General features: G+C 36.5%; 1 protein-coding gene across 1 annotated transcript in view; it reads right to left on the minus strand.

Annotated features, from left to right (window-relative positions):
• Positions 1 to 21962, minus strand: part of CSMD3 (CUB and Sushi multiple domains 3) — a 622514-nt gene that overhangs the window by 377342 nt on the left and 223210 nt on the right. The window contains exon 11 of the mRNA XM_026841511.1: positions 7616 to 7737. Coding sequence (XP_026697312.1) covers positions 7616 to 7737 — 122 coding nt within the window. The remainder of the gene's footprint in view (positions 1 to 7615; positions 7738 to 21962) is intronic.

A 21962-nucleotide genomic window follows, 5' to 3' on the forward strand; every position in this document is an offset into this window, starting at 1 on the left:
GACCAAAGCAAAGAACTTTAAATTCTGTTTCACCTTTAGAGTACTTCAGAGAGGCACAATTTCCTTGAACCTTCTTTCATGCAGATCCTCAGAACTATAGTTCTGCTATTATTTTTTATCTACAAAGCTTTAGCTGATTCTAGAATAGCCATGGATCAAACAGTGGCAAAAATCACTTGCTTAATGTATATAAAAAAATGGGTGGAAACCACGTTAAAACAACCTAGAAGTGGGAAAACCGCTCATCAGTTTCCTCGATCGTATACTGTTGAAGACTCACATGTGCAGGTGTTGATCTTCACAGGGAATTTAAACCACTCCAATATCTCCTGGAAGGGCAACAAGTAAGGCATATGCCATAAAGGAGGTTTAGGAGTGTATTGATGACAACACAGGAGATTGAGAGTCAACAAGTGCAGGGAGTCAAGGCAAAAGGCCAGACTAAAACCCTCACAGGAGAACACACTTTGTTCAGGGTTCTGTTTTGAAGAATCTCATGCAGACAGTTCTGGAGAGAACAGTACAGAGACTTCATTGACTGTCACTCCCTCCAAGCTCAATAATGGTTCATCCCAATGAACAGAACAACAAGCAAAGGTACTAGTAGGCCTGCATGAATGATTTAGTATCTCCTGAGTAAACTCAAACATAAAATGGAATCATAAGAGAGATGAAATGAGGTCAGAACAACCAGTATAGAGACATTCCTCTGATCATGTAGGGATATCTCTAGGAAAGCAAAAGTCCATCGGGGGTTAAGACTGACAATGAACATGAGTGGAAATAAGAACTTCTACAGGTATATCAGCAGCAAAAGATAGATGACAGAATACAGGAGTGGCAGATTTCACGATAACAAAGGACACTGAAGAGACCAATGTACTGAATACATTCTTCACTTTTGTCTTCACCAATAAGAGTTGCTTTCAAAAAACCTAGGCCCCTGATATCAGAAGGAAAGTCTGGAGTAAGGAAGACTTATTCTTTCTGCAGGAGGATCAGGTTAGGGAACACTTATACAAATTGGATATATGCAACTCCATTGGGGGCCTGAAGGATTCTACACATGGGTGCTGAATAAACTGGCCTCTCTCGATCATCTTTGAGAGGTCATGGTGATCAGGAAGTGATTCCTGAGGACTAGAAGAATGAAAAATTCATCCCTATCTTCAAGAGGAAGTAAGGGTATTTGGGGATGTACAGACCAGTAAGCCTCACCTTGATTTGCGGCAATGTGATGGAGCAAATCCTCCTGGACATGATTTCTAAATGTATTAAGGACAGGAGGATGTGTGAAAGTAACAAGCACAAATTATAAAGGGGAAATCATGACTGATCAATGTGATAGACTTCTACAATGAGCAGACTGGCTTGGTGGATGAGTGGAGAGCAGTGGATGCTGATCTTGAACTTCACTAAGGTTTTCAACACTGTCTTTCAGAAAATCCTTATAAACCAATGAAGAATGGGTAGAGGAGACCAGTCACTTTTGATGCACCTAGTGGGTCAATACTGGAGCCAATCTTGTTCCACATTCTCATTAATAACCTTGATGATGGTACTGATTGCATCCTCAGCAAGTTTTAAGATGATACAGAACCATGAGGATTGGCTGATCCCCTAGAAGGTTGTGCTGCCATTCAGAGGTACCTAGACAGACTGGAGAAATGGGCTGATGAGAACCTTACAAAATTCTACAAAGGGAAATGGAAGTTTCTGCTGCTGGGGAGGAATGACACCATGCACCAGTACACACTCAAGGCCAACTGGCAGGAAAAACGATTTGCAGAAAAGGCAGTGGAGCATTTCAGACAGCAAATGGAAGAAAAGCCATCGATGTACTGTTTAGGTTAGGCTAACATGGTTTTCTCTTTGATTTTCCACAACCACGGTAAAATAAATGTCAGTATTACTTTGGTATTAAGGGTTGTTGTTTTGTTTTGTTTTTAATATTTGGGTAAGATTTTTACAATGTTAACTTTTTATAAATCAATTGTAAACTTCCTATATGAAAGTTGTTCAATGGTCCTGAAATATTTCAAATTTAGGCAGAATACAAGAGTACATCTTTCAATAAGCAGTAGTTGAAAAAGTTCAGAATACTTTTCTTTTACAAAACAGCACAAGCATTTTTACCTGGGTATCATACTATACAGGAAACCGTAGATATCTCAATTATGAAATTATATACAAATTTCCCATATTTCTTTTGCCACTGGATCACTATTCAGATCGTTGGCACATGATATATTTATTTCTAACACTAATCTTAATTATTTTCTCCTGAACGGATTGACTCCACAGAACAAGATCCTGATAAGAATGAGCATGCAAAAAGCATGCACAACAACAAAAATATGTGGAACTCACTGTTACCAGAGATGTTTGTGCATGTTCATGAATGACTTATTATAAACTCACATTCACATGGCCTTTCACAACTGATTTTTATTTAATTTCTCCATTTCTCAATAGTAATAATAAAAAACTGTCTCCTCTAGCCATGTTTAAGGTATTCAGTCAAGCTTCACTGCCAACAAGGCTTGGAGATGAACAGAATATCTTTTTAACTTTGTGAGGCAAGAGACCACCTGTAATGCTGTACAAAGCTAAGAAGCAAATGATTGCTTGGAACAATATTTCTTTCATCTATATTGTACTGATTTATTTCTGAAACCAGTCAGGGAAGACAATTAGTGAGATTCAATTGTGGAATAGGCCTGTAAACATGGGAAGAATATCCATTTACACCAGAGTTATAGTTCCTGACAGTCTTTCACCTAGTGCTTTTTCCCTTAGAAGATTCTCAGTTCTATTTTGTCGCAAATGATGCAACAGAAGAAGGTCTGAAATACAAGATCAATAAGTCCTGAAATACCAGGATCAATAAGTCCTTATGGTTCTCATGGCTACAGTATAAAATACTGTAAATATTGCCATGTTATAATGAATAACATGACATTATTTGTTGCAGTCTTTATAAATAACTTCTAATGGTTAATCTTCATCATACATCAATGACATTTTTGACTTCAAGGCAAACATTGGAAGTTATGCCTTTTAGCAGTCTTGTGAGGCAAACACTATTGTGTTCAGAACAATAAGGCAATGTTAGCATGAATAAAAACTGAACACATTAAACCACTGATAATATAAACAAAAACTTTATACATGCAGATTCCTCAATATATGATAAAAAGAAATTTATCTAACTCATGAAACAATCTAATTTTCTTTTAAACTCAGCAAGTCTAGGTTCTTCTAATAAATGCTAGACACCTTTTCTATTTATACTGAAAGCTATAAACATATTTGAATGTTGTTTCAGATAACATTGTAAACTTTTTATCTACCCGCTATTTTAGAAACCGCATAATTATCTGTGAGTCTTTATTTTATTGTGATATCTAAGAGATATAATTATGTCCAACCACTAACATGCAAAGAACAGTATTTTCCAGGTAATGCTGAAGCTATTATGAACATATCTATAATAAACAGGATAACTCCTTGCACTAAGATATGCCCATCATGAATCTAAGTCACTGCAGAATCTAGTCATTTCAGTGGTACATCCAAGTAGTACAGGAATAGTGCCCAACATTCATGTTTTAAATTAAAATATCTTAATCTAACATTACTTCTTTGGATTCTTTTCACAGACTTAACTCCCTGATGTATCATCCACTAACAGCTATTCTTGACTATTGTCTTATTTAAAGGATCATAATTAATTTTAATAAGTGACCTGTTCTGAACTATCCTTCTCACTCTTTTACCATATCCTCACCACTTTCACAGTATTTAAATACATGAAGACACAGATAAATATTTAAGTTGCGATCGAATCACCTTAGCTGGCTGTCAGGTATCCGCTAAGCCATTCTGTCACTCCCACTTGGCAGGACACAATGAGAAAATGAAATGAAAAAGTTTGTGGGTCAAGATAAGGACAGGGAGATCACTCACTAGTTTCTATCATGGGCAAAACAGACTTGGCCTGGGGAAGATTAATTTAATTTATTGCCTATTAATAACAGAGTAGGAAAGTGAGAAATAAGAATCAAATTAGCCCACCTTCTTCCAAGGCTCAACTTTGTTCCCAACTCTTCTGCCTCCTCCTCTCCCCCAAGCAGCACAGGGGGACAGGGAATGGGGGTTGAAGTCAGTTTGTAACACTCCCCCCCCTGCTGCTCTTTCCTCCTCATGCTCTTTCCCTGCTCCAGGGTCCCTCCCATTGGAGACAGTCCTCCATGAACTTCTCCAGCATGGGTCCATCCCACAGGCTGTAGTACTTCAAGAACTGTTCCAGTATGAGTCCTTCCCATTGGTTAAAGTCCTTCAGGAGTAGATTTCTCCAGCATGGGCCCCGCATGGGGTCACAGGTCCTGCCAGCACACCTGCTTCAGTGTGGGCTCCTCTCCATGGGCCACAGCTCCTGCCAGAAATCTGCTCCTGCATGGATTCTCCATGGGATTAACAGTTTATTTCAGGGCACATCCACTTGCTGCAGTGCACGGTCTTCCAAGGGCTGCAGGTGGATATCTGCTCCAGCATGGACCTCCATGGGCTGTAGGTGAACAACCTGTATCACCATTGTCTTCTCAACAGCCTGAAGGGGAATCCCTGCTCCTGGAGCACCTCTTCCCCCTCCTTCTCTGATGTTGGTGTCTGGTGGGGTTGTTTCTTTCATTCTCACTCCCCTCCTTCAGCTACTGTTATATAGCATTTTTTACCCTTTCTTAAATGTGTTATCACAGAGGTGCCACCAGCTTGCCTGATGTGCTCAGCTGTGTCCTGTAGTGGGTCTGTTTTGGAGCCAGTACAAACTGGTTCTGACATGGGGGCAGCTCCTGACCTCTTCTCACAGAGGTCACCTCTGCACACCCCAACTACCAAAACCTTACCATGTAAACACAATACATAATTACTAATCAAACTGAATCATGCATGCACTGAATCAATTTATGAACCAGGAGTTCAACCTATGAATTCTGGTCCACTCCTGAATATTAAAACTGGGTGGATGTTTCTATATTTTTATCAATCAGGGCCTGGAACAATTTTTATGCTGTGTTAATATGCTATTTTGTACTATTTACAGTTTAAGAAAAAAAAAATCCTACATAAAATAACTTTTAAAAAACTTTATTTGAACTATTGCAGTCATGGTCTCTGACTAAAGAGGGTGGTTATTTAGTTTTCATTATAACTGGATTTTATACAATGGAATAACTTGATCTCTCAAGCACTTAGAGAAAGGAAAACAAGCATAACAAACTGCAGCTCCCCAGTACAAGAGATATATGCAGCTGCTGGAAAGAGTCCAGAGAAGGGACACTAAGATGATTAAGGGACTGGAGCATCTCACATAAGGGAAGTCTGAGAGAGGCAGGCTTGCTTAGCCTAGAGAAGAGAAGTATCATAGGATCTTAGTGTGTACAAACACCTGAAGGGAAGATGTAAAGAAGGTGCAACCAAACTCTTTACAGTTGTAGCCAGTGACAGGACCAGAGGAAATGGGCACAAACACAGGAAGTTCTGTATGAACATCAGGAAAGAGTTTTTCACTGTGAGGGTGAGTGAACACTAGCACTGGCTGTCCAGAGAGGTTGTGGAGTCACCATCTTTCAAGACAGTCAAAGACCACCCTCTCAGCTACCTCTAGGTGGCCTTGCTTTATCGGGGAAGTTCAACTTGATCATCTCCAGAGGTCCACTCCAACCTCATTCTGTAGCTCTGTGAAACACACTGACAACCAGAGACAAAGCATTTGTTCACTTCTTAGTTTCCTGCACTCAGATTTAAATTCAAAGTTCCTTAAAAGCAGAAACTGGAGATTTGTAAGGAAAATACTGAGGAATAATGTTTTTGAATACTCCAGTGAAAAATACTTTTGGTCAAAACAAAGTTCTGAGGTTTTGAAGATAACACTGTTTGACCATGTTGTGAATTGATGGGAAGGGAGGGAAGAAAGCAGCATTAAGACACTAATACCTTTGCCACTCTTCAAGTCATTAATATCTTAAACCTGCAATCACCTGATATTTGCCAGTAGATTCATACCAGTTTGTGAACTTAAGGTTTTTCTTGTACCATTGGTAGAATGTATAAAATCTTATTTGACTTTTTTGTTATGTAGACACACCCTTGCCATGTCTACATAGAAAAGGGGAACCAATTTATGCAGAATATGACCCAAAGGTTTTAAATTCATTCTATGCAACAGCTCGGTGATGGTTTTCAAGCCATTTAGATAATTTGTTTAAAATGTAAGAGCTGCATTTAGTTTCCTCAAACACTGTTATTAAATTCCATCTACTGCCACATTTGACAGAACCTTCAGAAATTCTAGATGCGCACAGATTTCATCTTGCTCACTAAGATTGGATTAAAGAAATAAAAATATAAAGCTTCTTTGGGCCAGATAAATGGATCTTAACTATTACTTTTGAACGTATTGCCCACCTGTAGGTCAGAGACTGCATCATCTTTCAAGGACTTGACATCTTTGACAATCTATAAATTGGATAAGTTGGGTTAGCAGTCCTCTGAACAAGGAAAAAAAATTAAAAATTCTTCCTCCTCCCCAAAACACATCTACCATCTTCATTATGAATATTCTAAAGACTTAACTAAATATCATTTTTTCTTCTTCCAAAGTGGAATATAAGCATGATTTCCACACAGGACTTTGTAATATTAGAGGGAAAAATGCACCAACAAAGCTAAATGGCTTCTGAAATGTAATCAGAATTTCACTGAGTTTTCTGGTGTAAAGGGGTAGGCATTCTAGGCCTCCCGGATCAATTAATGAAGTGTGATGCAGACAGCAACATAAGACAGAAATTAGAAGGTAGAATATACACCTGTACCAGCAAACACAGATGTTGATAGTCCATTATAAAAGATTCCTGAGCTGTAAAGTTAATTTTTGTTTTATTACATCTAAACAAGTCCATTACATTCAGTTCAGATAAAATGATACACCTGGAGACAGAATATAGCCATTCCTGCCAGGTGCCTAACTCCTGAATTTAAAGACAACTGGTATCATAACTTAGCTTTATTACTCTACTTTGACTCATCTGGCATTATCAGAACTCCCAGCACTTTTGGTTTAAATTGTAGGCATAAAGTATATGGGATTTTAATGCAGTGGTTCAGAAAATGAAATAAATTACACAAGTTTAGAACAGTCCTTCATGAAGTGAAAGTGATTTCATAACTTTAGTGATTTCTCACATTGTTTATATCACATTTGGCCATAGACTTTCTCGTGCATAAAACAGCTCTACTGATTATAACAGTGAACCTATGACATTGCTTCATATCATTGGGTAGTTGCTTCTGGGAATTCATTTAGAGAATCATATAAAAACCTGATAGCATGTACTTGGCATACAAACCCCAAAATACTCTTAGGGGAAAGAACAGGTTTTAACATCTGTCCATACCCATCTAATATCAGCCATTTCTTAGAAATGTCTGCAATGCACCAAGTACAGCAGCTGGACTGTAGAAAAAAAAATCATATTAGTGAAATATTTAATGGTCTACATGTGCTTTTTGTTTTGTTTTGTTTTTTAAAGCAAAGCCAGAATTTTAAACTTACCTTATTAGTATTGATAGCTGTGATGACCCACACACATTGAGCATTGCTGTCATACTGGAATGGAAAATTGGGTGATGTGAAAGTTCCTCCAGGTCCTTGAAGACTGGATCCACAAGTCTTGACTGCAGAAAGAAAGTTCACCTTTTAATTCACGCACAAAATAAATGTAGTGGATTCATAAATCAGGTTCTAATGTGAAGAATCAAAATACCGTTGACCAAAAATAGAAGCAATGAAAGATAATAGAATATTTATGTTTAGTTATTCTGACAAAATAAAACTGACTTTCTCTTATGGCTAAGCTTATAATCTTAAAAAAAGTTAAGAGTAACTACAGTAAGAGAAAGTGTTCTAAAAACACTTCAAGAAGTAACATGTCATCACCTTCACTAATGCCTTGAGAAAGAGTTTATATAGTAGAACACAAAGATCACTTATCACTGTGAATCTTTTGTGCATATGTATTGATGTAGGGTATGCCAGTATTTTTTTGGCTTTAACTGCTGTCCAACCCATTGAACAAATGGTTGAAACACTGAAAACTTTAAAGGAAACTGGTAAAAGTTAAACTTACACAAAATAATATTATCTATTTTTAAAGACTACAAAAGGCATTTATTTAAAAATCAAAGTCTGTCTGAATATTTACAGTAGCATTTGAAATAAAAATAAACTAATATCCTTATTTACTGTAGGCTGCATCTCTCATCACATAACAAAGAACATAAGCCACATTCTGCTGTGAATGACATTAAGGCACTAAATTCACAGTCTGCTGAAGACAATAAAAGTTTTATTGTCAGTTCCTTGATATTTAGATCTTTGAATACACTATTGGTTAACTTTTTCTGGATGTAGTTGTAAAACTGACAAGCAATCTCAGCTAAACCTTTTTTCTCCAGTGATTATTATGACATCACAAATAAAATGCAGAAGCTAAATAATTAATGTTTCCTCTGTATTCTGACAGACCATCTTTCTTAATTAAATAATAAAAATTTGCATTAAAAATATGTGAAATTACCATACATTTATATTGCACTTTCACAAAGTGTGCTTATTTGATAAATATTGAACACAGGAAATTCAGCTGCTGCTGAATGAAAACTTGTTCCTTCCCTCCCATTAGCCTTTAGAAAGAATGTCACTATTTCCACCCAAACAGCACCACTTTAACCCCTCAGAGAAGCAATACTCTTGAAGAGTGGTCAAATTCACACCAGAAGCCTGAAAATAAGGAGAGAGGAGGGAGATGAGGGGAAGGCTGAAGTCATTGAGGTCATGAGTGAGACTAATGCTGAGAACAGCTTTTTGTCTTAGTTTTTAGTATGAAACCATATAACTCCTGCAGCTCATATCTGTGTGTGGGAAGAAAGCCAGGAGGACAAAACCAATGAGTGTTCTAGACACAATCTAAAACTCACAGCTGAACACATAAGTCTATCCTGTTGACATAGTTGGGACATAAAGCATATCTCCTTTAAGTGTACGGTGTGGTAGAGTTACGAGTTGTGTTTGCTGCCTTTACTCAGAGTAGTCACATAATGGAGGTCTCATAGGAAAGCCATGCTGTTCTATAGTGACATGGTCCTCATGAAAGGTAAGTCTTTGACTCCTAATTTTTATTATTCATAATAATTTGAAATATTTGTAACAGATATTTGCTTTCAGTACCAGAGTCTGAAATCCAGAAGAAAAAACCCAAAACGTTCACAAATTAAACCAGTCACTTGATTCGATGAAGTCTAGTTAAGAAGGAAAAAAGAACTGATTAAAGTATGAATTTTCATTCATTTGTAAATATAAATATACGAGGTTGCAAAGATGAAGCTATTAGCTATACTTATTTAAAGTTCAGGAAGGCTTCTGATACAGCAACATAACATACTGAAGTGTTGTGGGTTAATATTGGAGTTAAAGGGAGAAAAATGTACACCTTTAAGGTTGAATGGCTATATATGATTGATCTCACTGCATCTGTTAAGTGAGTGATGAACAAAACACCCCTGTGTTTAGTCAATATCAGAATGCTTTCACTACAGTTACTGCTGAACAGAAAGTAATATTCTACGATAATATGGTAATATAATAATCAAATATACTAATGTTTTATGTTCAAGTGTATAATCCACAGTTATTCAGTAAAACACAGTCAAAAGTTCTTATGTCATTTCTTAGCTCTTCTTTCTGGAAAAACTTGTTAAAATATTTTGAAGAACATCAACAAACTATCAATGACCAGTAGGAAATCACAGAATCATTTAGGTTGGAAAAGACCTCGAAGATCATCTAGTCCAAATATTAACCTAACACTGACCATTCTCAATAACACCATATACCTAAGCACTATGTCTACCTGACTCTTACTAGCATTTACCCACCATATATTAGATTTTCGTTTTAGATTTTTTTCACTAGATTTTACAGAGGCAAGAGCATTTCATGTGAGGCAAATTTCCCAACAGATTAAAGAAATTAATCTCTCTTTATGAGAAATCCATATCCCTAATTCTGAATTTTTAAATCTTATCCTCTAAGTTATATCCTGTGGCCTTATTTTATTCAAATTATAATTTTTCCTAAAAAATTTTTTAGTTACTAATATTACATCACTTTCATGTGTCACTGTATGCATACATATGGAGTGACAAATCTGTTTAAAACAGTCATATGTCCACCTCAGAACCAGAAATACTTTCTGACTTAGTAAAACCTTGTTCCAGTCTGGCAGCAGCAGTTTAATTCTTCAATTAAAGTTCATTGGACATATTTCTAAAGTTTTTCAACCACATATGTATAGAAGATGTATTCTCACTGACTCATGGGTTTTTTACTGTGACACCTATGTCTTTACAGAAGTATTACAAAACCATTTAAAATACATTTTGTACATTCCCATTTAAAATATATTCTTCAAGTGATGGTAAAATACCAGAATGATTCAGTCTTTGAATTTAGGACATCATTTATATGTTTCATCTCTGAGGCATTACATAAATCTATGTTTGCCTAACATTGCACTGAGATATGGCATTTATGTCAATATGCAGCAAGCAGCCAATACAGGATTTTTTAGATAGTTTTCTCCAGTCTTAAGTTAGTCACTCACAATGTACAAACCACAAACTGTCAGTAATGAGGTTTTGGCAAGCATTTCTTTAAATAAATTCAAAATACAGAGGTTTTGAGGAGTCTTCCCAAATTTTATTTATAAGTATCTATTACATCTATTCACAATTACTTTTTTCAATTAAAAAAGGGAATATTTTTCATCTTGCACACCATTAGTTAAGATATTGGATGATATTTAAGCCATGTGAATGTTGTGCTTTCTTCAAAGTTCTTTTGCAGTATAATGTAGTAGCTTTCTTTACCATCAGAAATCTGCAATGCATAACAGTAGGAATATTAAAAGGACAGTCAAATTCGTGTTTAAAATCTTGAAGACAGCAATTTTTGGTGAGTTAATTTTAAATAAAACTATCTTCTTATGCTTGAAGAGTTCAATTTCTCTTCCAGTATAAGCAGTAGTATGTTTAGCTTGCTAACGGTGTTTCAGTTGTTAGTTCTGCATTAATAGCGCTTTCATGTAGTATGCACTACAGTTTCAATTATCAGCATGACACTAAACAAACTTAAAATCATGAATAATCAGGAAGAACAGGCTTTTATCACTTAAGATTTAAACATACACTTTATTATTCACTCTTTGTTTAGGAAAAGTACGACTCTTCTGTACTGCATCTTATTTAATTTTGAAATTGTTTCTGAAAGAGAATGTAGGACTGCATGTCCTAATGTTTCTTTCATGTGAACTATACCTATGATTTTAATGTGAAAGCAGAAGAAACAAAGAAAAAAATGCTTAAAGGGGGATGACATGATTTGTGAAGAGGCCAAAATTGTCTAAGCAACTTGCCATGGCCAATAATATGAATCAGTCATGTTGAAAACAGTATAGAATTATTTAATTTGTAACCCTTGCTAACAGACACAAAATGTAATCAATACTGTCTTGGCACTTGATCAGGCTTGGAGGGAGATGGTAAAGCCTTGGTGGGAAATGGTAAAGACTTGGTGTTCTAACTGGCAGGAAAAAAAAATTCTCTTATTTTTTCTGTGGATCTTTACTGAGGTCCCTGTGTTAACCACCTCTTGGGAATGGTAAGATGATCAGTTAATATCAGAGAATTTATCAATATTTCAGTTCCTTTGTAATTCTTCTGCCAAATAACCAGTCTTACAGGATTGTAATCAAAACAATATATGGGCCCATAACATAATTTTTTCCCCCTTTAGGAAATGGCAAAACGTTGTCTTCCAGTCTCTCCATCCTTTGTCATAAGTTTCTCACATTACTTTGGAGAATTAATACATGCAAATTAGTAGGGTAAAATAAAAATACCTTTAAGTGGTGTTAGTGAACTGGAGAATCATGAGATGAAGGGATGGGATACAGCATCTCTGAAATAAAATGTCTGTCATTTCTAGAATATAAGGCAATACATCTCTCCACTAGATCTAATGAGTCTTTGTTTAGAGAGATTTATTTTCTTCTCCCTGGATGTTAATTTTTAAAAAGTTAAAAAAACTTCACAAATAACCTAACACAAAAAATGAAATTATTCTATATCTATTAGTCTTCAAAGGAATTTTCTTAAACATCTTAATGTGATTCATTGATAATTACCTGTGCTTAGAAAGATGGAGTCATTCTACATATGCAAAAGTGAATTAATACTAAGTAAATGCTGAATTAATGCTAAAAGTATATTGAACTGATTAAAATTACAATAGCAGCTTCATATCTTCTATCAATAAACACCACTGAATTGCCTAAGAACAACAATATAAATTGATGACCATATGATAATATGATGAATATCTAATACCAAGCTATACAAGGAATAATCCCTCTAAGGAAGTGGACAGATTTCATACCATAATCAACGATTTACAACAATAGATTTTCATTCTTTTTTACACAACTAATAGAAAACATCACTACATTTTTCTTCCAGCTTTGAAAGCACTTACAATAGCCTGTAACATTTATATAAAATTTGCTGTCCACTATTTGGACCTTGCATATGCCTTTTTACACTCCTAGGCGGTCAGCTGACTTTGCTTTAAAGGCAGCTCTGATGTGGTGCAGCTGGAAACTGGGTACTGGAAACTGTGTATGTGACAAAGAGCTGTGGTAAGCTCTGTTAGTCCTCAACTCTCAGGAGCTGTATTTGACAGCCCAGGCACATGGTCCTTCCCTGAGATACTTTGTAGTCTGCCAATGCATGTAGCCTGAGAAACAAGCAAGACCAGGACACCATGCTTAGTCAAAGAATCACGATCTCATTGGAATTACAGAAATGTCAGTTCATGTGACTGGAGTACTGTAATGGATGGTTACAAGCTACCCAGGAAAAGAAGAAAGGGTAAAAGAGGAGTGGTTGGCTTCTATGTAAGAGAGGGTTGAGTGCATGGAGCTTATCAATGACAAGAGGTCAGTTCTCTAGAGGGCCTACGTTTCAAAACTGTTGAGGAGGAGAAGATCTCATGGTAAGGGTTTGCTACAGACCTGTAAGGAACTGAAAGAATTAATGTCTCAGACATTCATCAACACAGAAAACTTCAAAAACAATCTGTGACCTTTGTGATTAGTCTAGAGAATGTCACCCAAGGAAGCAGGAGTGTATTGAAGGATGCACCCCCCCACTCCCTTGCAGTAGTATTGATGAACTCTTTAGATAAACCTCAGAGGGGGGAAATGTGGACAGAGTGAAAAGAAATGTTTCTCACCAAGTACAAGGACTGTTAATCATTGGCTCCTTTGTGTAAGCCTGAAAAGGTGACCAGGCCTGAAGAGGTGAGCATTTTTGCCCCAGAAGCTGGATGACTGCTCAAGAAGCAGGAAGTCAGCAAAAAAAAATCTATGAGAACAGAGGAAAACACAAAGGTGGGCACAGCAAGTACAACCACTGACTCAATTGGACAAGGGGTGGTGCACCCCATTCTCCCTAAATGTATGTGCAGAACACATGCTCCCCCTTTTTCCTTGTCTTTCACAGAAGTGTTTGTGGAATACCTGACCCTCCTTGTCTATATGTTAATCAGCCAATAAGATGAACTTAAAAGGCAACAGAAAACTCTGCTATGTGTGCATCCACCAAAGATTAATAGACCTGAGACAACGCTTGATCCAGGGGTGGTGAACAGATTGATTCTTTTTATTTTCTTTCCTTTCTTCTATTTCTTATAGATTTATAAGAGACCACATTGCTCTTATCCTTTTCCAAGTTCAAATTGTTTTCTATCACAAGTAAAACCTTTCAACTTGTTTGGTGTCATTTCACCTTAATTTAACCCAAAGGGATCACAGAACCATTGTGACTCTCTGGGGTCCCAGTCTGGGTCATGACAAGCCCATGTGATCAGTACCAAGCCTTCCCCAAATAACCCACAGAAGCCTTGGGCCTGCAGGCCCTAGTTTTCCTAGGAGACTTCAACTACCCTGATATTTGCTAGGAGAGCAACACTGGGAGATTTCTGTAGTGAACTTTATACAACTTCCCAACACAACTGTAGAATGTGTCAAACAAGAGGGCCACCTTTTTAGATCTACTGTTCAAAAAAAACCCAAAGATTTGTTTGGAGTCATGGACCTCAATGTTGGCCCTTCACTGCAGTGACCATAATATCACAGAGTTTAAGACCCTAAACTAGTTATACTGCAGACTTCAAAGGATGGTGGTTAAAGGCTCAGAGTCTAACTGGCAAACATTTATGAATGGAGTTCCTCATGGGTCAGTAATGGATCTGATAGTATTCAATACTTTTAAAACTAATTTCAATGATGGGATTGAGTGTACACTCACCAAATTTGCAGAGGGAGGAGAAGTATTTGCACCAGAAAAAAAAAGACACTAAAGAAATAACCTTCAGTGGGCTGGAAGACTGAGCCAACAAGAATTATATATGTTTTATCAAGGATAAATTTAAAGTCCTAGATGGGATAAAATAAACCCCAGAAACAGTGCAGATGACGACTGACTGTCTGGGGAGCAGTTCTGCTGAAAGGTATCTGAGAGCCTTGGTGGACAGTAAGATGAACAAAAAGCAGAAATGTGCCTTGGTAGCAAAGCAGACAAACTATACTGGGCTGTATCAATAAGATTAGAGCCAGCAGATGAAGTGTGTGATTATTCAGCCCTGCTTGGTATTTGTTAGGCCACATATGGTATACTGTCCATTTGTGGTTCCTCTAGGTTAAAAGAGATATTGTGAAATTGGAAAGGGTCTAGTGGAAGACCACCACAAAGACTGGAGAACTTGACAGATGAAGAAAGATTGAATGAACTGGGTTTGTTCGACCTCAAGATCAGAATCCCCAAGGAGGAATCTATTCACAGTACTTTCCTATACAGAAGGTAGTTACAGAAAACAGAGACACTCTCTTCACAGGAATGCATGGAGACATAATAAAAGGTAACAGAATCCTTCAGAAAGCTTCAGGAGATAAAAAAATTCACTTGTTAATAACTAAACATTTGAATAGATTGCTGAAAGAAGTGGTAGAATCTGCCTCACTGTGAGTAGTGAAGACTTGACTTGAGACAGCCATGGATAACCTCATCTAAGGCCCTGCTTGCAGCAGGAGATCAGATGGTTTCCTGAAGTCCATTCCAGCCTAGACTTCTGATTCTTGATCAGTGTCTGTGTCAAAAGTAAAGAATGAGTGGTATTTCAGAGGTTTGTTGTCCTGAGTTAAGTTCATTCATTATTTTCATTAACACCTTGGACAGCAGAATGAAGTGCATTTAACAAAGAACTGGGAAGAACTATTAATATATTAGCAAATAGAATTAAAAATGAGCGAATGAAGAAGTTACATTAAAATAGGATGCAATTCAGAAGAGACAAGTATAGGACAAAACACAAAAACAGCAATAATGAATTCAAATACAATGTTAGAAGTAATTTGCAGCAAGTCTTCAGAGGTTACAGTAGCTCAGAAACAAGCTGAGTAAAAAATATCCTACTGTTATGAAAAGACTATCAAACTGAAAGACATGCACATAGTTATAAGTAGAAAAATGTGTGAAAATGTGAGAAATAATTCCTCCTCTCCGCTGAGCACTAGGAAAGTCCCTTCTGAAATGCTAAGCCCATGTTTAGAAACTTTATTTTAAGAAAGACACAGACCCAGTGGGAAAATGATGGAAAAGGGGGGAGGTCTATAAATATGATCTTCATGAGGGACTGATTGAACCGCTGTTTGTTAGTTTAAAGAGGAGCAGGTATTCTTGAAGTGTACAATAAACCATTGAGAAGACTTAAATAACCTGCTCTTTATATAGAAAGACCTACTGAAATAAGCACAGCAACAAGGATTCACATTTTAACGAGAAAAATTCCTCTACTTCCAAGGCTAATGAAGGACTGGAGTGCTTGAGTAGGATCTAAGAGCTCGCTCTTTGGAAATAAATAACATTAGTCAAACACCTTCTGGGAATAAATACAGCTGGAGTAATGAAGTAGTCCTGACCTGTTAGGACCACTTTCAGACCTATTTACCTGTGATGCAATAGCTCTCTCTATATATATGGGTGTGTGTATACATACACACATACACTGTTAGTCAGCAAACACATTTAAGATGTCCAGATACATGTCTGCATTTTGGAGAGAAGTGAGGAAAAGGTGGATTTTTCAAAAATGTACTATAGGTAAGTAAAGGTATTGTAAAGGCAAGATCTAAAATTCATAACATACCTTCTGCTTGCATATCCATGTTAATCAAACGGATGTTTACAATCTATCAAATGAAACATATTGAGTCCATGAATTCATTGTTGTTTTAAAAATCACTAGTCAGTGAAATAAACTGGCCAAAATGGCAACACAAAGCAAAAATACTGTGTTCTAAATCTGTCAGAACCTAATTCAGATACACAGTATCATTTGTTCCTTTTTTCTACTAATAATCTAACTTTGTAGCTTGCCCATTAATTGGATGATCACAATTTATATCATGTCTCTCCTTTAGTTTCCTCAGATACAAAGAATTATTTCAAAACCACTTTTTCTTTCTACAGATTAGATGAGCTTTCCCAAAATACTGTACTTGTTGCAGAACTTGTTGCTGACTTGCCAGCAGACTTACAAAAGGCAGCATTCATAAATGTTTCACAGAGTCTGAGAAACAAGCAAGCAGAAAACAGGAGCGGCAGGCATGAAAATAAAAAGGCTAATCGACCAACTGTGAATAGATCTATCTGTTTCATTTCCTGAAACGTAAATGAGAGGAAGAGATTTATCAACTGGCAAATAGTTTCATAAAGTAGATAATTGTCTCTGCTTAAGCAAGTTGGCTTTGTAATAATGGCATTGCCCTGCAGGGGAATACTGAATCCCATGGCAGATAAATAAGTAGGGTCTCAATCCTGAAGTGTTTAAACTTTCTCTCTTGAATTAAGTCAGAGAAGTCAACGTAAGAAGTCATGTTATTACAGCCACATGTATTAAGCATTTCTTGGGATACAGAAATACTAGCAACTGCAGAAATTTTCATCTGTCAGACTGTAACTGTAAATCAATGTGCAATAAATGCCTGGGCTAAGATTCTCTTTTTTTATATTTTTTTTTCCTTTCTCAGGAAGTATGGGAAGGCACTGTTTGTACTGCTGTTCTTTAGCAATGGTATGGCTTTACAAGATTTACATGAGGCCAATTAAATTGAAACAAATTTTTAAATCCCCAGCAGAACAATAGGCTTGCATGAGGTATTGATCTTGAAAAACTCCCACAAAAAAACAACAGGTGTTTGAGACAATTCACTTTAAAATTTCAATAAAATGCAGACAGTGATCAGTTAATTTTCAGCTGCTGCTTTTGTTAATTTATCTGCTCTCCTACAACATAGTCATACTTTTCTCATAGATTTAAATCTAAACTTCCTTTCAATACACCTTGTCCATGAATCACAATGGGGCAAATGCCTTGATTTTCTGCCATATTTCTTCACCATGTCCATCTACCCAAGCAACTGCTATTTTGGTATGGTGATGGGAGACGTATTATAAAATATACTTGAAAAGATAAAAAAGAAAGGATAACTGTTGGTAAACTACAAGATAATCCAACTACAATTAAATCTAATCAGGACATCTGATATAAATACAGTGTCTTTTAGAATTTGGAAGGTTCAGAAGTCAGCCAGACCTCCAGAGCAGCATTTTCCTGGAGTCTAGTCTTAAGGTCTGAAAGATGTTGATAATTACAATATTTGCTTACACTTTGGAAGTGCTGTATCAGTTTTCCTTCTCAAAGTCCTATTGCATTTGTCCTGTAGAAATGCTCCAGAGTCACTTTCCTGATCTTATGCCAGTTCCAGCTGGTATTACATGGTAAGTCCTAGAGTTGATTTTTCATTTTTGTCTGGAAGTTGTACTCAGCCACTCATATGCCTTATGAGAACAAGTCCTGAGGATTTATGATTGAGAAATGAAATACATGTAACAAAATTGTGAAGTTCCTGTTTAGGTCTTTGATCAACTGCAGCATGTTAATATAACATTATTGGTATTTGCATGCCATTTTGAAAAGCATATCATTACTGTGTGATTTTTGGTATGTGCAAAATATAAGTACATGAAAACAATTGCAAGCTGTACTGTTCAAACAGGAAACACCACATGATACAAAGCAGGGCTTTAAATTAATATAGTAACAGGTGAAGTATCTAATATACCACTTCTGCCCTCGTTATTTGCAAAGCTGCATCAGTTCAAAAGAAAATATTAATTTCTTGCATAAAATAACATTTATGCATGATTGCTTAATTTGTTTGCCCAAACAGTTTGTACACAAACATGCAAGTTCAACAAGCAGATGCACACATTTCTGCAGATATTTTCTTTATGTTACTGTGTGATATTGCTGCTACTTATGCAAAATTCTTTCAAAATGTTTGTGTGTTCTGTGCACGAAACCTAACGAAGACGTAATTATTAGTCTAGATGAAATGTTTATATTCCAGATTTAGTGTATCTAAGAGTTTAATTGAAACAACTTGTTAATCAAAAGAACCAAAATGATAGCACACCAATGGTACTTAAATCAGTAATTTTAATGCAGCTAATGACACTAAAGCAATATCTATATTTTGTCAAATAAGAAATATCTATACCATCTGTCTGGCTTTTCACTGCATGTATGGCATTGTACCATTTCCTAATAACTTCCTTAATATTTGTCCTCTGCTTTTTAAGGTGGAATTACCTAGTTCTATGAAGTTGGTGTTTGTAAAGTGAAACACTGCCCATTTGGTTGCAAATCACATGTTCTACCTATGAATAACAGTGGCTTTGGATATTCAGTAATACATATTCTGTGGTTTCACATATAGATAGAAGTTTATCATAACTGCTGGCTTTCAATTGATTTATTGCTTTCTTTTTCTATCTACTTCAGTTTTAATGCTTAATTTATCACTAAACACGTTTACAAACATAATTTGTAAATCATTATACAATGTTAGTTCTAAATAGTCACACTGCAAAAAAAAAAAGAAAAATGGACTGAAGAATGTGGTTATCCTGTTATACTAAGCACTTTGATACCCGATGCTATTCAGAATTCAAAATGTACAAAAGTGAAAAACAAATATATTTAACAACCATTTATACTTGAAGTCCATAGTCCCCAAAAGCTATTGAGCTGCCCTTCTATACTTAAAAGCAGCTGTGCATACATCTCAGTCTTATCGCAGTACTGATGCTAACACTATTGTCTGTTAGGAGAGATTTTTTTAAAAAAAATGGCAGTGTGTGCAGTATTGATAAATGAAATGCTAAGTGCAGTATGCTCTCCATGTAAAGTCTTTTCAATGACAGATTAATAAATTGTATTATTAAATACATAATACACAGAGGATAGCAAGATTTGCTGTATAAATACCTTTTGTGTTACCATTTATGTGGGATATGAAAGTCAAGAACCTTTAGAATGTCATTTTATCATGGTTATCATACAAGAAATATATAAAACCTGTTATTCAGCCACGCTTACATGTGATCTTGATGATACTTTTCAACCACCAGCTTTGAAATCTGGATGTTCTTTTGTTTATAAAACACAGAAAACAGGAATTGGAAGAATGAAAATATATTTAGTCCATTACCCTAGCTCAAGATGTTACATGTCTTTAAACTTTCCTGGGTATATGTATATCTCACCAGATCTTGAAACCTTTTACTCACATCAAGTTATTTCCTTCAGAAAGCTTTGCGAGTGTCCAATCATAAACCTTCCTTTACACAATAGTAGCCCATTCTATTTTTATGCTTCCCCTCTTCTTTCATTGGATTATTCTGTCTCTAGATCAAAGCAGCTCAATTCTTTCCTACTTGTTTGTATTAAGCTATATTTTAGAGAACTTTGAACTTTAAATATTTTCTTCTGTCCTACTTTCACTGGTTCACACCTTTCTGAGACTTAATTTACATAGAGAAAAATCAGGGTTACTCATATTACATAGCTTTAGGCATTTAAGGTGGGAGACAGGATCTTTGCTTTAATCAGCTGTCTGACAACCACCTCCAGCAAGTGATCCACAGACAAGAATAATAGATGCTGTCACACTGTTTAACAGTGCGTGTCAACATCCTTATACAAGTGTACAACTCCCAGCTGGTTCCTTTGGAAGATTAGGAGACTACCATCCTAAAATAGGTATCTAATTTAGGATATGTGAATATGATGAAAAACTCTAGTAGATAAAGCCTTATTAGTTTTACTATAAACTACATTATATGATTAATTCTGCCATGCATGCGTCTATCTCTTTAGTAATTTCTAGTATACAGTAGTAGGATAGAAAATATTAATAGTATGCATACATATACAACTAAACTTTTTACTTGTTTATGTGCTATGGTAATATTGAAGCATATACTGATGTAATCTACTGCAAACCTATTTCTGCAGCTGCAACATCTATTATGTTTTTCTTTATCTCAGATTTGGGTAGCTGATTATTCCAACCTACACCTAGCACTTCATTCCTACCCATACCAAACCTTATTTAGGCTGTCCTGGCATTTTATTAGCCAAAAGAAAAAATCACTTATATCATTTTCCAGGTTTTATGAATTTCTAGTAGTTTTGCCAATTATTGGGCCTAGCATACAGGACACAGCCAACATAAAGATGAACCAATAACCAAATTGTATTTGATACAAAAGGGTCAGTACATGGGTGAGCACTGGGGGTACAAACAAGTCAGTCAGATTATATATAACCAACATCAATCCCACTGACCCCAACAACAACAACACACACCCAACAATGGATAGGATAATTGGTGAAACGCAGTCTCCCAGAGAAGAGAAGGGAGACAACCAGGTCAACAAGCCAAACACATAAGACCAGGGAAGCCACATACTGAATCTCTACACAGCCCACACTTACAAAAGCCAGACCTGACTGGAGCCCAGTCCCAGGGAGGCAGGAGGTCCTCCCCCAACAGGGAACTCTGCACAGGACATCCACCTCACAGACAGACACTGCCCCTGCCTGCAAGGGGTCCCAGCTTTTATCCCTCAGTGGGACACCTGACCTTTGGTTACTCAATGCAGGACACCTGGGGCTCATTTACCCAATGGCTCTCCCTGCAAGGCTGCCACACCCTGGAGGGAAGCCTAAAGGCAAACTCACCCCCCTTTGTGAAGGGCTGTGGGAATCACCCAGATGTCAGCCTTAATTTGGGGCTTGGGGTTGAACCCCCAGCACTTCAGTACTACACACTATCTGGATACAACCCTCTCAGATATTTTTACCCACTTCAAACTGTTCAGAAATATCTCACAGTTCTCTCTGGACATTAGTATAAGTATCCATAGCCTTGAATTACAAGATAAATGTCCCTCCTGTTTCCCATGCCCAAGCATTCCTTGTGAACAAAATACTCTTCAATATTAGGCTTTGCTGTTATGCCAAATTACTTGTATATGCACACGTATATTTTCATTATGTATACACTTATACACTGATGCTTTCATTCCTTGATTCAGGTGTTCATCATAATACTTGTCAACGTATTTGGACATTAGATATATTAAGCTGAATGACTTTATGCTTTTATTCTCTTTCATTTTTCTGTAATTTTTTGCCCTTTATCCATTTGATCTGGGTCAAAACCAGGTATGGACTCACTTCACCAGTCCTTATTATTCCTAAATTCAGGTCTTTCTTATCTGCTTATCAAATATGCAATGAAGATGCTTCATGAACTACTGATTGTATATTGAATCACTGCAATTTTGAAATCTGTCTTGTTGAGTCTTAGTAT

This window comes from Athene cunicularia (assembly GCF_003259725.1).
Source record: "Athene cunicularia isolate RWA chromosome 2 unlocalized genomic scaffold, athCun1 chr2_part1, whole genome shotgun sequence".
NCBI classification, from domain to species: domain Eukaryota; kingdom Metazoa; phylum Chordata; class Aves; order Strigiformes; family Strigidae; genus Athene; species Athene cunicularia.